Genomic DNA, 16,358 nt, shown 5'->3' with positions numbered 1-16,358 from the left:
AACACATCCCAGCGTGTTGTGTTGGAGTACTTCTCCCTCTCTTTAAATGGTATGAATTTTTTTTCAAGAGATATTCATTCAATCATTCATTCAATTGTATTTCTTGAGCCCGTACTGTGTGCAGACCACTGTACTAAGTGCTTGGGAGAATACGCTATAACAATAAACAGACACATTCCCTGCCCACAATGAGCTTACAGTCTAAAAGGACTCTAAGTTATATTCAGTGTAACTAACCACACTCTTTACTCACCACTGTGGGTCAGGGACAGCCTATTCATCCCAGGTTATCACTCTGTATGAGGTAACTTGTCACAACTAGAGTCTATACAGCCAAACATTTCCCTTTCTTCACTTTGCATCTGTACATGGCAGACTGGATATTACATTTTCTCACTTCACTTCTGCTATGTTCAATGGCTGGGTGGGTGGGAGTGAAATTGACTTCAGTGTGTGTCTAATGAAGGAAAAACCCAAATGTCAGTGTAATAAGGAGAGATTTTGTATCTGTCTTACTCATTTGATTTAAGGCTGCTGAAGGATAGGGATCATGTCTGCTTACTCCATCGTACTCTCCCAAGCGCTTAGCCCAGAACTCTGCACACAGTCGGTGCTCAATAAATGCCATCAATTCTGCTACTCTCCGGGATGAGGCTGATTCATTCAATCATATTTATTGAGCGCTTACTGTGTGCAGAGCAAAACTCCTCACCCTCGGTTTCAAGGTTCTCCATCACCTCGCCCCCTCCTACCTCACCTCCATTCTCTCCTTCTACAGCCCAGCCCGCACCCTCCGCTCCTCTGCCGTTAATCTCCTAACCGTGCCTCGTTCTCGCCTGTCCCGCCGTCGACCCCCGGCCCACGTCATCCCCCTGGCCTGGAATGCCCTCCCTCCGCACATCCGCCAAGCTAGCTCTCTTCCTCCCTTCAAGGCCCTACTGATAGCTCACCTCCTCCAGGAGGCCTTCCCAGACTGAGCCCCCTCCTTCCTCTGCCCCTCCTCCCCCTCCCCATCCCCCCCAACTTACCTCCTTCCCCTCCCCACAGCACCTATATATATGTATATATGTTTGTACGTATTTATTACTCTTTTATTTATTTATTTATTTATTTTACTTGTACATATTTATTTTAATCATTTTATTTTGTTAATATGTTTTGTTTTGTTCTCTGTCTCCCCCTTCTAGACTGTGAGCCCACTGTTGGGTAGGGACCATCTCTATATGTTGCCAACTTGTACTTCCCAAGTGCTTAGTACAGTGCTCTGCACACAGTAAGCGCTCAATAAACACGATTGAATGAATGAATGAATGAATGAATGCAGAGCACTGTACTAAGCTCTTGGGAAGTACAAGTTGGCTGATGAAAAGAAGCCTACAATGTGCAGGTCTACCTGCCACCCTTATGCATTCGTTCAAACCGTTTCACATCTGAGTCGAGTTCAGTCAGAGAGAAACGGATTACTCAAACTTCCCACCCCAGTGAAAGCACAGGTAGAAATCGCAAGATGCTTTGCTCTTCTACTCTATGAATAATAACAACAGTAATTATGGTATTTTTTAAGCGCTTACCATGTGCCAGGCACTGTACTAAATGCAGGGGTGGATTCAAGCAAATTAGGTTGGACACAGACCCTGGCCCATGTGGGGCTCACAGTCTCAATCCCCATTTTACAGATGAGGTAACTGAGGCCCAGAGAAGTTAAGTGACTTGCCCAAGTTCACACAGCAGACAAGTGGCAGAGCTGGGTTTAGAACCCATGACCTTCTGACCACTACACCATGCTGCTTCCCATCAGTCAGTGGTTCAGGGAGAAGTTCCCCAGTTAGTGCTCTTAACTGGTTCTGTGAAAATTGAGTATGTAGCCACGAGCACTAAATCAATCAATCAACCAACTAATGGTATTTATTGAGGCTCTTACTGTGTGGAGCACTGTACTAAGCACTTGAAAGAGTACAACAGAGTTAGTAGACGTTTCCTGCCTACAATAAGCTGAACAAAGTCTAGTTGCCTGTGAGACATCATGTAAAGTGCATTCAAACTTTCCTATGATCAAAAAATTGAGCCAATCTATGCATTTTCAAAAACAATTATAAAAATAAAGTTCCATGAAGAAATAATGTCGTAAATATGTACTGAGGAAAAAAGACTATGAATTAGATTTTTATGCTTGGCTATGTAAATACTTCATTTGCAAAGTATTATCTATCACATCATCTAACAAAAAGGCACCTTGTGATAAAACACTAAAAATAATTAATTCCAGAGAGCAAACAGCTGTTGAAATAGGCTTTTAATCTGTCTACTGCAAGTCAGTGCACTTTAAAGTATCAGAGAGACAGGGAGTGTGAAAGGAAGGAGGTATTTGAGCCAAGGTAAACTTTTCATTTACTGCAAAATTAGAATGCTATTATGAATTGAGAGAGCATTCCAAGAAATACAAGAATTGAATTTCAGTACAGCTCTCAAACCATCAATCAGTCAAAAGTGTTTATTGAGCGTCTACTACTCCTATTAATAATGGGGATATTTATTCATGCTTACCATGTGCCAAGCACTATGTTAAGCACTGGGACAGATCCAGGGCAATCAGCTTGTACTCAGTCCCTGTTCTTCTCGGGGCTCACAGTCTAAGGGAGAGAGAGAGCAGGTCTTTAATCCTCACTTTACAGAGGAGAAAACTGAGGCACAAAGAAGTTAAGTAACTCGATCAAAGTCACACAGCAGGGAAGTGGATGAGCTGAGATTAGAACCCAGGTCTCCTGACTCCCAGGCCCGTGTTCTTTATGCTAGGCCACATTGCTTCTCTACTGTGCACAAAGCACTGTACTAAGTGTTTGGAGGAGTACAATTAGAGGTAAAAGACAAGGTCCCTGGCCTCAGAGACCTTACTGTCAATAGCTGTTGCACCGAGAAGAGTGTTCTAGTGGGTATTGATTGACTATTTGTGAGGGGATCCCAAATCCCAGGCCTTAACCTTTTGTTAAGGTTAAGACTATAAGATAATTATGGTATTGAATGTGTCTGCTAATTCTGTTGTATCATACTCTCCCAAACACATAGAACAGTACTCCGCCCATAGTAAGAACTCAATATTACCATTGATTGAGTTTGGTTAGCTCTCTGTGTTAGGGTAGAGAAGTTACGTGGTCTAGTGGACAGAGCACGGCCAAGGGAGTCAAAAGGATCTGGGTTCTATTCCCTGTTCCACCATTTGTCTGTTATGTGACCTTGGGTAAGTCACTTCACTTCTCTGGGCCTCAGTTCCCTCATCTGTAAAATGGGGATTAAGACTGAGCCCCATGTGAGACATGGGCTGTGTCCAACCTGATTCTCTTGTACCTTCCCCAGTGCTTAGTACAATGCCTGGCACATTTGGGGTGCTTAACAAATACCATTAAGAAAGGAAACCCTGAGAGAAACCTCAGGTCTCACCTGGAGAGTTTCCAGTACTCTACCCGTCTCGACTACAGGAGGGAGAGTCAAGCAGAGGCCTACTCATTCCTTCCGAGCTTGGCCAGTGGCTAGCCAGTGGAAGACAATCTGCTGCAAGTCAAAACTCACCTGTGCTGGGCAGCAGCGGCATGGGAGAATGTTGAGGGCGGAGACTTGAGTTTACTGCGCAGAAAGTGGCAGTGGTAAACCACTTCCGTATTTTTACCAAGAAAACTCTCTGGGATCCACTACCAGAACGATTGCAGATGGAGGTGGGGCACTCTGGAATAGATGTATCCATGGCGTTGTTATGGGTCAGAGATGACTCGACGGCATAAAACAAGACAAAATAAGACGGGAGTGCTAGATTTTAGATGTAACAGTTTTTTCTCACTTGTTCCCAAATAAATATTATATCACTTGTTAAGAACAGTATGGCAAAAACCTTTAATGATGTTCAATAATAATTATAATAATAATCAAAAATATCCCCTCAAACTGTTCTCTTCAGAAACTCACAGATAAAAAGAGGAAAGGAAAAAAAGGGCTATTTCAGAATAAAACAATATTGAATGCAGATTGAAAAGAACGTATAATTAGAGTCACTGCTCTGAGAGAATTTTCATATGAACCCTGGAATTTTTTCATATTTTTCAGTATTTCCTCTTTGCCATTAGTAGTTAACACCCTAATTAATAGCTCTTTTTCCTCAGAAAAATTATGGTTCAAATTTTGTAATGGCAGATGAGGTTAAAAAATCACTCCCTTTTGTTAGAGGAAATCAATATCAACTAGGATAACACTGACACAGAGAGAAGTACAACAACAATATTCCCCAAGGCAAGAAGCAGGGTTTTTTACTGACCAATTCAACTAATAAGAGAGCCCGCGGGGGGCATGAACGTGAATTTCCAAGGGATCCAAATTGTTAGACCACTCATAAAGGATTTGGGGAGTTAGAAATAAAGCCCACTCACTCCTCTTTGGCCATTCTTCTGAACCCTTCAGCCCAGAGAGTTTTCTCCCCCACCAATCCACGGCATGACAGAGGCCGTTTCAATTCAAATAGACATTTGGCATCAAGAGCCGAACGTCGCATTTGAAGTGAAAAGTTTGTAAGAGCCTCCAATGACCATCTCAAATAGGAAGTAGCAGGAGAAGGGCATTGCTTCTGTTTGGCTAATGCAACCCACGGGGCACCGGCCGATGTTACAGTGGCAAACTGACAACCTCCGTAATTCCTGCTCTGGAATAGCTCCTGTGGCTTTTGGGCTATGAAGGGTAGGAGGATTCCCGAATTTCAGCTAATTAGCCAGTTCTCCAGCCCACAAGAGAATAAATACTCAGTGCAGTTGTATGCTGTTTAGAGACTCATGCAGGTGAGGTGCATGGTCGTCAGAGCGATGAGGATTTTAGCACAAAAGGCATCTTTCATGTATCTGAACAGCTTGCTGGAGGGTAGAGCAGAAGTTTTGTAATTGGATTTTATCAAAAACGGTCTACGAGTCTGTAAATACAAAGGTAAGTTCAAAAGTGCCTTGCAGTGCGTTACACATTGCATCTTTCTGTGCTGAAAATAGCTTAATATTTTATGTTTGGCAACATTGAACATCCCCCTAGGCAGGAGATGGGGAATTGGAGCAAGTGGAAGGAAGACTGTTCACCTGAATCTAACAGAGAATGTGGGAGTATTCCGACATTATGCTTCAAGTATCCCACTTGAAGAAATAGTCTGTAGATGTGGCATAGCTCAAACATTTACTTTAAGAGACCGAGATGAATGGTCTGTTGCTTTCTGCTGGAAAATTCAGCATGCACCTTTTGTCTCTAAGGTCTGTATCACTTCTCGGTGCCTGAAGATGTTGGTTTGGGAGCGACAATAGGAAGAGTAAAGGCAAATGACCAAGACATTGGAGAAAATGCCCGGTCATCTTATGACCTCATCGATGGAGATGGGACAGCTTTGTTTGAAATCACTTCGGACTCCCAGACTCAGGATGGGATTATTAGACTGAGAAAGGTAAAGGAGGATTTTTTTTTTGTGGGGGGGAGATGGGGGTATGGGGGGAGTTTAAGCTGACAACCTTCTAAAATATCTTCAAAAATAGAGAAGGTGACTGCTGAGTAGATGTAGAATAAATGGCATGTCAGTTCAAATTGCTTATCCATCTTCTGTTTTATCTTGCCTTTTGCTAGGGGCTCAAATGGGCTGGAAGTTTGAGGGAAGCAGCGTGGCCTAGTGGGAAGAGCCCAGGCCTGGGAGTCAGAGGACCTGGGTTCTAATCCCAGCTCTGCCACCTACCTGCTGTGTGACCTTGGGCAAGTCACTTAACTTCTCTGTGCCTCAGTTACCTCATCTGTACAATGGGGATTGAATCCTCCTTCCTCTGACATAGACTGTCAGCTCCTTATGGGGCAGGAACTGTGTCATCATCAATCGTATTTATTGAGCGCTTACTATGTGCAGAGCACTGTACTAAGCATGTCCCATCCGATTACCTTATATCTACCCTAGCTTTTACTACATTTCTTGGCACACAGTAAGCACTTAACAAATATGTAAAACACCAAAAAACCAAAAACAAAGCAGCGTACTTTCTGACTGTGACCCCTTCTAGACTGTGAGCCCCTTGTTGGGTAGGGACCATCTCTATATGTTGCCGATTTGTACTTCCCAAGAGCTTAGTACAGTGCTCTGCACACAGTAAGCGCTCAAAAAATACAATTGAATGAATGAATGAATGAATTTCCGTGCCATTGCCAGTGAAGCCTAATAGATGAATGAGTGTAGAGGAAGGCCTAATCAGATTCACCATAATCAATCAATCAATCAATCATATTTATTGAGCACTTACTGTGTGCAGAGCACTGTACTAAGCTCTTGGGAAGTGCAAGTTGGCAACATATAGGGACAGTCTCTACCCAACAGTGGGCTCACAGTCTAGAAGGGGGAGACAGAGAACAAAAGCAAACATATTAACAAAATAAAGTAAATAGAATAGATATGTACAAGTAAAATAAATAAATAAATAGAGTAACAAATATGTACAAACATATATACATATATATGGGTGCTGTGGGGAAGGAAAGGAGGTAAGACGGGGGGATGGAGAGGGGGACGAGGGGGAGAGGAAGGAGGGGGCTCAGTCTGGGAAGGCCTCCTGGAGGAGGTGAGCTCTCAGTAGGGCCTTGAAGGGAGGAAGAGAGCTAGCTTGGTGGATGTGGGGAGGGAGTGCATTCCAGGCCAGGGGGATGACGTGGGCCGGGGGTCGACGGCGGGATAGGCGAGAACGAGGCACGGTGAGGAGATTAGCGGCAGAGGAGCGGAGGGTGTGGGCTGGGCTGTAGAAGGAGAGAAGGGAGGTGAGGTAGGAGGGGGCAAGGTGATGGAGAGCCCTGAAGCCGAGGGTGAGGAGTTTCTGCCTGATGTGCAGATTGGTTGGTAGCCACTGGTTGCAAATGTGTCTTTATATTAAAAATGGAAACATTTTCATATTGATCATTAAGATTTTAATTATGCAGCTATTAATGCACACTGAAAGGTTATGGCCATTGATGATCCCAAAATAGAATGGATCGATCCTAGAATGAACACAAGATGTGCCAAGAATGCGCAATTGCCCAGCACCTTATTTGATTTTTTAATGTGCACTCTCATCTGGTTGCAATGTTGTATTTAGATGGTCAAAACCTAAATGGATGAGTGTGAAATCCTTTTTGAATTATCTGTTGGCCAACAGAGTCGTAGTGCCCTAAGAGAAAACTAGTTCTGTGTTTCTGACTTTGTTGTTGTGATGATGCAGTGGGGCCCAGTGGAAGGAATATGGGACTGGGAGAAAAGAAGATCAATGTCTAGTCCCAGCACAGGAAGCAGTTTGGCCTTTTGGAAAAATTACAGGCCTGGAAGTCAAAGGATCTGGGTTAGAATCCTGACTCTGCCACCTGTTTGCTGTGTGATCTTGGGCAAGTCATGTAACATCCCTGTGTCTCAGTTTTTTCAACTGTAAAATGGGGGTGCAATATCTGATCTTCCTCTAAGACTGTGAGCCTGATGTGGGACAGGGACTCTCTCTAACCTGATTAATCTGTTTTTACCTTAAAGCTTAGAACAGGAGTTGACATACAGTAAGCACTTAACAAATGCCCTAAAAAAACAACAAAAAACCCCACCTGCCCCTGGCCTGCTGTGTGACCTTGGGAAAATCACTTAACTTCTCTGGGCCTGAGGTTCCTCATCTGTAAAATGGGAAAAGATCCCTGCTCTCTCTCCTTCTATGTCTATGAGCTCCCTGAGGGCCAGGGGCTTTGACCGACCAGATTATCCTGAATCTCCCCCAGTGCTTAGCACAGTATAAGTGCTTAAGCATTATCATCATGATTATTGATGTTCCTGTTATTCATTTCAGGCTTAAAGGTCTATTTATAAGCAAAAGCCTATATCCTTATGTTACTTATAAAAATCCAGACTCTAACATATGGGCATTTTGAATATGGACCTCTACATCAGAATCCATTTCTGTAGGACTGAAGAGAGGTATTCTTTTTTTAGAGTTTCAAAGCTTACCATCCTGCTAGTCCCAATTCTTAGGCCAGTAGATCCCTGTTGGTTACAATTTCATGATTCATTCATTCATACATTCAAATTTATTGAGTGCTTCACTGTGTGAAGAGCACTGTACTAGGCACTTGGGAAGTACAATTCAGCAACAGATAATGATAATAATAATAATAATAATAATAATGACATTTATTAAGCACTTACTATGTGTGAAGCACTGTTCTAAGCACTGGGGAGGTTACAAGGTGATCAGGTTGTCCCACGGGGGGCTCACAGTCTTCATCCCCATTTTACAGATGAGGGAACTGAGGCTCAGAGAAGTTAAGTGACTTGTCCAAAGTCACACAGCTGACAGTTGGTGGAGCCAGGATTTGAACCCATGACCTCTGACTCCAAAGCCCGTGCTCTTTCCACTGAGCCACGCTGCTTCTGTAAGAGGCAGTCCCTACTCAACAACAGGCTCACAGTTTAGAAAGGGATGATGGTGGCTGAACATGAAGAGTGAAATATTTTAAAATTTGTGAAGAGTTGGCAATGGCCATATAGGTTTAGAAAGTATGGATGGCAAATTGTGCATGTGTGGCTTTGGGATCACCTATTTCTGAAGAGCTGGAAAGGTATGTCTCCCAAATCAACCCAAATGTTCAAGGCGGAATAACTATTTCTTATCACGGACTCTCTGGATGTTTTGCCATTTCTAATTCCTATTTGTGTTCCAGTTTTATTTGCATTGCAGATTCTCAGTTCTGCTTTTTATGAGACATTGTAATGCAAATCGAGTTGTCTCTCTCAAACTTTACAAATATGCACTTTTGAAAATTGAATCATTGGGCAACTCAAAGAACCGTGTTGTGGAACTGCAGGGGCCCTTGGGTTTGAAGCTGGTAAGAGGACCCTCCAGAGCCAATATTTTCATAGCTCTTTTCCATTAGCCAAAATCCCATGTTCCTTCCAAAAGACTATTCTGGTCTCTTAAAGAGTCCAAATCACCAAATCACCCCTGGTGTGATGCGAAATCTCTCCATCTTGTTCTTTTAAGAAAATCAAGTTGTCTCACAAACCTCTCTCTTCTATCATCTCATCTAACTATGCCTCAATAGATAGTCAACTCTCAACTCTGAGGTCTTCCTTATGGCACAATTCTCTAGAGCTAAAATGTGAAATTCCTAGCAATAAAATCCTCGTTTAAGTCTGGAAGAAAAAAAAAGGAAATGGTAAACAATGGAAATATCATTTTCTAGATATAGAAATGAAATAGAATATCATTTCTAGAAATAGAAATGACCAATGAAAAACTCTGAAAAGTCTCTTTGGGTAAAACAATGTGTATTTTGAGTTAAAAACCATCAGATTGGACCCAGTCATCCCTCTCCCAGCCCGACAGCTCTTATGTACATATCTGTAATTCATTTATTGATATCAATGTCTGTCTCACCCTCTAGAATGTAAGCTTTTTGTGGGCCAGGAATGTGTCTGTTATATTGTACTCTCCCAAGTGCTTAGTACACTGCTCTGTACACAGTAAGCACTCCATAAATGTGATTGACTGACTGAATAAATATGATTTGCTGACTGACATGAGGGAACTAAGGCCCAAAGAGGTTGAATGACTTGCTCAAGGTTACACAGCAGGCCAGAGGTAGAACTGAGATCTGGATCACATGCTCTTAGTCCTAGACGATTTTTGCCCAAACTTATTTGTGGCCACAACCTGTTGCCCAAAATCCTAAAATATTGATCCTCCATAGTGATTAGGAAAGATCCCTGCTGAACTGCTCCTGATACAGGCCTGCTTACCTGGGTGATAAGTGTACTTTTCAAATAATAATAATAATAATGATATTTAAGTGCTTTCTATATGCCAAGCACTGTAATAAGCATTGAGGTAGAAACAAGATGATCAGGTTGGACAAAGTCCTTTTCACACAAGCGACTGTGAGCCAGTCAAAGTAGAAGTTGAAAAGTTATCGAATTCCCAATTTGCAGATGAGGGAACTGAGGCACAGAGAAGTGAAATAACTTGCCCAAGATCACACAGCAGACAAGTGGAGGAACTTGGATTGGATTCCAGGTCCTCTGGCTCCCAGGCTTGGGCTCTTTCCACTAGGCCTGGCTGCTTCTGCAGTGTCAGTAGTCTGACTTTCATCCTGGCTCTCCAGTGAAATGCTGTTGGTCATAGTCATACTCAAACCATTCCATCACTTTCAGGTGGATTTCACTACAAAGGGGAATGCATTTCTCAAAGGCAGGGTGATACAATTCTGAGTGGGCTGTCAGGAATGGAAGTGATCACATTAAAGTTCACTGGAATGTGTTTCCTTCCACATAACTTTAATCCATCAGCATTGTAATAATTTCTACCTGCTTCTGCAGTCATTAGTGAAAGCCATTCATCTCTGTCCTTCTTCACAGCCCCTGGACTTTGAGACCAAAAAATCCTATACACTGAAGGTGGAAGCATCCAACGTTCACATCGATCCTCGTTTCAGCAGCAGGGGACCGTTCAAGGATACGGCAACTGTTAAAATCGTAGTCGAGGATGCTGACGAGCCCCCGGTCTTCTCCTCGCCAACGTATCTCCTGGAGGTCCATGAAAACGCTGCAATTAACTCTGTGATCGGTCAGGTGACTGCCCGGGACCCCGATGTCACTGCCAGCCCCATCAGGTAGATCTTTATATTGAAACTAGCACACTGACTGTCAGAATACCCAGTCGGTGAGCCGCCCGGTGATGACAGGAGTCGGTTGGATTAAAGTGCACTGCATTCTGATTCCTGGAAAACAAAGATGCCTATCCTGGCACCCTTTCCTCCAACAGAAAGACTCTCTCACATTTTGGACAGTCACTCCAGTAGGAGGAGGGCAACACTCAACCCATTTGCCTCACTATTCTTGTGTTCTTATCCTCTTTCTTTCCATAGTGGGCTGTTAGCTCTTGAATCATGTGCTAATCTCTGTGTTTACATTTTGATCAGTAGGCATTTATGGAATGGCAGCGTAAGGCTGAAATTGTTCCGTACTATTTATGAAAATATCCTTCTGCTTATATTTTCCCTCTTTAGAATTCCTGCTAGAATTAGAGTTAATTTGCTGTTATCACTTTATCTAAATGGGGTTCCTCTTGCCAATTTGTCATATGACAGGACAGGTGCTCTAGTGGAATAGCTTTCTTCCCAAAGAACACAAAAATCTATAACTGTCTCCAGGGGTGAAGGGTTGGCTAATGATGTGTTTGAGTGAGGATTTCAAATATTGTCTTAGTGTTTTTTTTTTCCTATGGAAAAGTGGGTAGAAGAGGAAGATATCCTCAGAAATTTTCTAAGGTAAGGCATGAAATCCCAGGATGAATGCTGTAATTCTGTGTTTCCAGGTGCTTTTTTATGGTATTTGTTAAGGACTTACTATGTGTCAAGCACTGTTTTAAGCGCTGGGGTAGATACAGGTTAATTAGGTTGGACACTATGAGCCCGTTGTTGGGTAGGGACCATCTCTATGTGTTGCCGACTTGTACTTCCCAAGTGCTTAGTACAGTGCTCTGCACACAGTAAGTGCTCAATAAATACAATTGAATGAATGAATGAATGAATGACACAGTCCCTGTCCCGCATGGGGCTCACAGTCCAATTAGGAGGGAGAACAGGAGAACTGAGGCAAAGAGAAGTCAAGTGACTTGCCGAAGGTCACACAGCAAGCAATCAGCAGATCTGGGATTAGAACCAAGTCCCTTGACTCCTGGGCCTGTGATCTTTCCACTAGGCCATGCCGCTTAAAGAGAATGTTAAACTCCTCGCTCCCCATTTGGTTAATCAATCAGTCAACCATTATTGATCAATCAATCAGTTAATGATATGTATTGAAGGCTTACTGTGTTCAGACCACTGTACTGAGTGGTTGGAAATACAGCAGAGTTGGTAGCCATGATCCCTATTGACTGAACCCATACTATTTGCAGAGCACTGTCCTAAGCACTTGGACGAGTACAATGCAATAGATTGGGTAGACAGGATGCCTGTCCTCATAGACCTTACTGTCTAATGGGGGAGACAAACACTAAAGTGAAATATAGATATGAAGCAGAAGGAAAAGACTTGGTGTTTAAGGAATAGAGTATGGAAAATATGCATGTACTGTAAAGTGCCAAGGTGAGTTGTGAGTACAAGATTGCATTCATCATTTTGTTATTCTACACTTCCCAAGTGCCTAGCACAGTGCACCTCACCCAAGTGGACGTTCAGTAAATGCTATTATTACTACTGTCATGTCTACTAGTACAAATACATGTCTAGTTCATTCATAAGCATTGAGGGTAGTTGGGGCCTAGAACATGGGGAGTTAATCTGAGGAAGTCATAGAAAATTGCAGAATTCTACATGTCTCAATCATTCCCAGCTATTCCCTTGTTCTAATCTCTCATCCATGAGGTTGTTATCTGGGTTTTGTCCTCTGTTGATGTTAATCCAAAGAGCCTGAAAAGTTTCCCCCCCTCCCACTCCCTATCACACCGGATCTGGACATGCCTAGTCAACCAGGGGGGCTGTAGACTGTAAGCTCATTGTAGGCAGGGAGTGTGTCCACCAGCTCTGTGATACTGTACTCTCCCATGCGCTTAGTATAGTGCTCTGCACACAGTAAGTGCTCAGTAAATGCCACTGATCAATTGAAAAGCAGCGTCCAAAGTTGTTCCCGCTCTGGAGATTTAAACAAACCTGACTGCTGAAGTTCACTCTTTCCAAGGGAACGAGTAACATTTCATCGCTGAGTGCAAAACCGATCGGCTACCTGTTGGTTGCCGTTTTGTCTCTTCAAACAGTTCTCAGTTATGATTGAACAAAAAAATAGTAGCATTGGCTTTGTCCTTCTCTAGTCAAGCAGGAGATGTTTATTGAGGGGGAAAAAGCAGAGGGAGAGAGAAAGGCCAGATCTGCTGGAGGCAGGCCTGCTTGCATTCCTTATCTGATTGATTAGAGAGGCTGCACAAGGACTTGGCAAGGTCAGGGAGAGGGAGAGTTGATGTGAATAAGTGGAAATGGCTGGTTTTTGCAGCATCCTTAATTTACAGAGATTTTCTCCCAAATGACGTATGTTTAGACAGATACAACAGTGCGGAGATTAATAATAGTTGGTTCATTGGAACCGTCTCTGCCCCTTCTGCATTTTTCTCTCCTCCCTCCAATCCCTGAAAAGAAACAGTTCTTTCCTCCAGTTGCCTCGCTAGATTCCTCCAGAAAAGACAGAAACATGGGTAATGTCAAGAAGTGGACCACATTGCGTCTGAAAGAATCTGAGTTCTTAGGACACACGAAAAGCCGAAGAGAGGGTGTCTGGGATCGGTTATCTATTATTCTGGCCTTTTTGCCATGATTTCTCAGAGAAAATTTTTTTCCTCTGTATACAACTGGTGACTCTCTATGTAAAACTGCACTTTTTAACTAACCACTTTACTTCAAGGTTCCCAAACTGTCTGTCAGATTCAAAGGGAGCTGTTTAACCTTTTTATCTGGGGGACATGCATATTCAGGGGAAAAGCAGAAAAAAAGAAGACTGTGAGTTAGTAGAGCCTCAGGACAGTAGTATTTTCCAAGCTGACAAAAATGTATTCATTTTGTATGCAAATATTTATTTTGCCATTCAAAAAGAAATGTGCATTTCTGAAGACATCACATGTTGGATAAGTTGCTTGTGAAATACCTCATATCTTCTTTCTCATTGGTGTAGAGTTTCCAAAATGATTTGTATTTTACAGCTTGTGTTTAGGGGAAGAATATATATGGGCAAAGAATGCTCAAACTTGCCATTCAGGAAATGGGTTTTAAACAACGGTTTTCCATTTTATTTTCCAAATATGCCCTTTACAATTCATTGGAGATAGAAATGACCAAAGTCTATCAAATATCTAATCTACACGCTCAGTAGATACACTGAAAGCGCTTAAGTGCTTAGTCCAGTGCTCTGCACACAGTAAGTGCTCAATAAATACTATTGAATGAATGAACTGAAAAGAATGCAACCGTTCTTATCGAACCATGATGTTTATTGACTGCTTACTGTGGGCAGAGTACTGGACTAAGTGCTTCTTATGACCTTGAATAGAATGAAAAAAATAACCTTTGTCTAAAATACTTCATCTCTAGTATTTACTCGTACAACTCTCTAATAAACCAAAGCCAATCTATTTTTCTCCACATGGTTTCCCTCTAGACTTATCGAAAAGCAGTGTTACATTAGTGTAAAACACAACAGCAGAGGAAAAACTCCCCATTATTTCTAAACAATAATAGTTATAATAATAATAATAATAATATTTCTGGTATTTGTTGAGCTATACTATACGCTGAACTAAGCACTGGAACAGGTACAGTAAGTATATGCGCATTGGGCACAGTGCTTATCTCACATCAGCGAATCAATGCTACTTCTTGATCATTTACTGTATACAAAGGACTGTATTGCATTTGGGAAACTACAATACAACAGACTTAGGAGATGCGATCCCTGCACTTAACAAGCTTTCAGTTTACAGGGGGAGACAGAACTTAAAATAGATGGGGGATGGGTGGAACAGTAGAGTATAAGACTATTTACAGAAGTATTGTGGAGCTGAGATGAGTATCAAAGTGATTAAGGGGTATACAAGTGGAGGGGCAGGTAGGAGTCATAAAGGACTTAGTCCCAGAAGGCCTCTAAGATTTTAGGAGGGTTTTGAAGGTGGGGAGAGTGATGTGCTGTTAGATCACACAATGAGACTGGTGACAGAGGAGCAGGGGTAGGGAAGTGCCAGATCAGGCTGAGGAGGTGTAAAACTAGTAAAAAATCCCCTTGGTCTATCTGTACTCTGCACCTGTAGAGTGCTGAGCGCTGTTGACTGGGTGATGACTACCCTCTGTGACAGCCTACAAGAGGGTATTAAACTCTGTCAGGCAGTACCAAGCCAGAAGCCCCAAAGTTACTCATGTGTTGGCTGTTCAGACAATAGTAAGGAGTTTCTGTTTGATGCAGAGGTGGATGAGGAGGGAGGAGACATGAGCTGAACATTTTCTCAGAAAAATGATGTGGGCATCAGGGTGAAATATGGACTGGAGAGGGGAGAGATAGGATGCAGAGAGGTCAGTGAGAAGGCTGATGCAGTAATCAAAGGAGGAAGTAGTGCTTGGATCAGCATGGTAACAGTTTGTATGGGGAGGAAAGGGTGGATTTTAGTGATGTTGTGAAGGTAGAATTGACTGATTTAATATATGGGTTGAATGAGAGAGGTAAATTGGGGAAAATGCCAAGGTTACAGGCTTGTGAGGCAGGAAAGTTGGTGGTGCTGTCTACAGTGATAGGAAATTCAGGAGAAGGACAGGGTTTGGGTGGGAAGATGAGGAGTTCTGTTTTGGACATGTTAGGTTTGAGGCGTTGGCGGAGACATCCAAGTGGAGATGTCCTGAAGACAGGAGAGGATGTGAGACTACAGAGAAGGAGAGAGGTCAGGGCTGGAGAGGTAGATTTGGGAATCATCTTTGTAGAGATGGTGGTTGAAGCCATGGCAGCAAATTAGTTCTCCAAGGTAGTGGGTGTAGATGGAGAATAGAAGGGGACCCAGAACTGAATTTTGAGGGACACCCAAAGTTACGGGATAGGAGGTAGAGAAGAAGCCTGTGAAAGAGACTGGGAAGGAATGAGAGATGGGAGGACAACTAGGAGAGGACAGTTCCAGTGAAGTCAAGGTTGGAGAATGTTTCCAGCAGAAGGGGTTGGTCCACAGTGTTGAAGGCAGCAGAAAAGTCGAGAATGATTAGGATGGAGTAGAGGCCGTTGAATTTAGCAAGAAGGAGATCACCGATGACCTTTAAGAAGGCCTTTTCCATCTACTGGAGGGGAAGAAGCCAGGTTTCAGTGGGTCGAGGAGAGAGATGAAGGACAGGAAATGGAGGCAGTGAGTGGCGGCAGTTCACTCAAGAAATTTGGTGAGGAAAGCTAGGAGGGAGGTGGGGTGATAATGGAGGGAGTCATGGAGTCAAGGGAGGATTTAAGGGAGGCTTTTTTTTCGGATAGGGGCTACAGGAACAAGTTTGAAAGCAGTTGGGAAGGAGCCATTGGAAAGTGAGCTGTCGAAGATAGTGGACAGGGAGTGAATGAGGGAGGGGGTAATTGCTTTGTTAAGGTGAGAGGGGATGGGGTCAGAAGCACAGGTTGAGGAGTTAGAATTTTGAGCAAAGGCAGAAAATCTCTAAAGATCCTGCTGGGAAGAATGGGAGAGTTGAAGAGGGGCCTGGAAGAGGAAAGGACTGTAGAGGAGTAGTGGAGACTTCAGAGGCTCATGGGGGCAACCTCCTTCTTGCTAAATCCAATGGTATTGAATCCTCATTTTACAGATAAGGAAACT

At 43.0% G+C, this 16,358-nt stretch overlaps 1 protein-coding gene across 1 annotated transcript in view; it reads left to right on the top strand.

Annotated features, from left to right (window-relative positions):
• Positions 1 to 16,358, top strand: part of CDH8 (cadherin 8) — a 429,973-nt gene that overhangs the window by 240,828 nt on the left and 172,787 nt on the right. Inside the window, exons 6-7 of the mRNA XM_038740092.1 lie at positions 5,268 to 5,455; positions 10,406 to 10,659. Of these exons, the coding sequence (XP_038596020.1) occupies positions 5,268 to 5,455; positions 10,406 to 10,659 (442 nt within the window). The remainder of the gene's footprint in view (positions 1 to 5,267; positions 5,456 to 10,405; positions 10,660 to 16,358) is intronic.

Source organism: Tachyglossus aculeatus, chromosome X1 (assembly GCF_015852505.1).
Source record: "Tachyglossus aculeatus isolate mTacAcu1 chromosome X1, mTacAcu1.pri, whole genome shotgun sequence".
NCBI classification, from domain to species: Eukaryota; Metazoa; Chordata; class Mammalia; order Monotremata; family Tachyglossidae; genus Tachyglossus; species Tachyglossus aculeatus.
The sequence above is the reverse complement of the archived record's forward strand: the minus strand, read 5'-3'. Positions and strand labels throughout refer to the sequence as shown.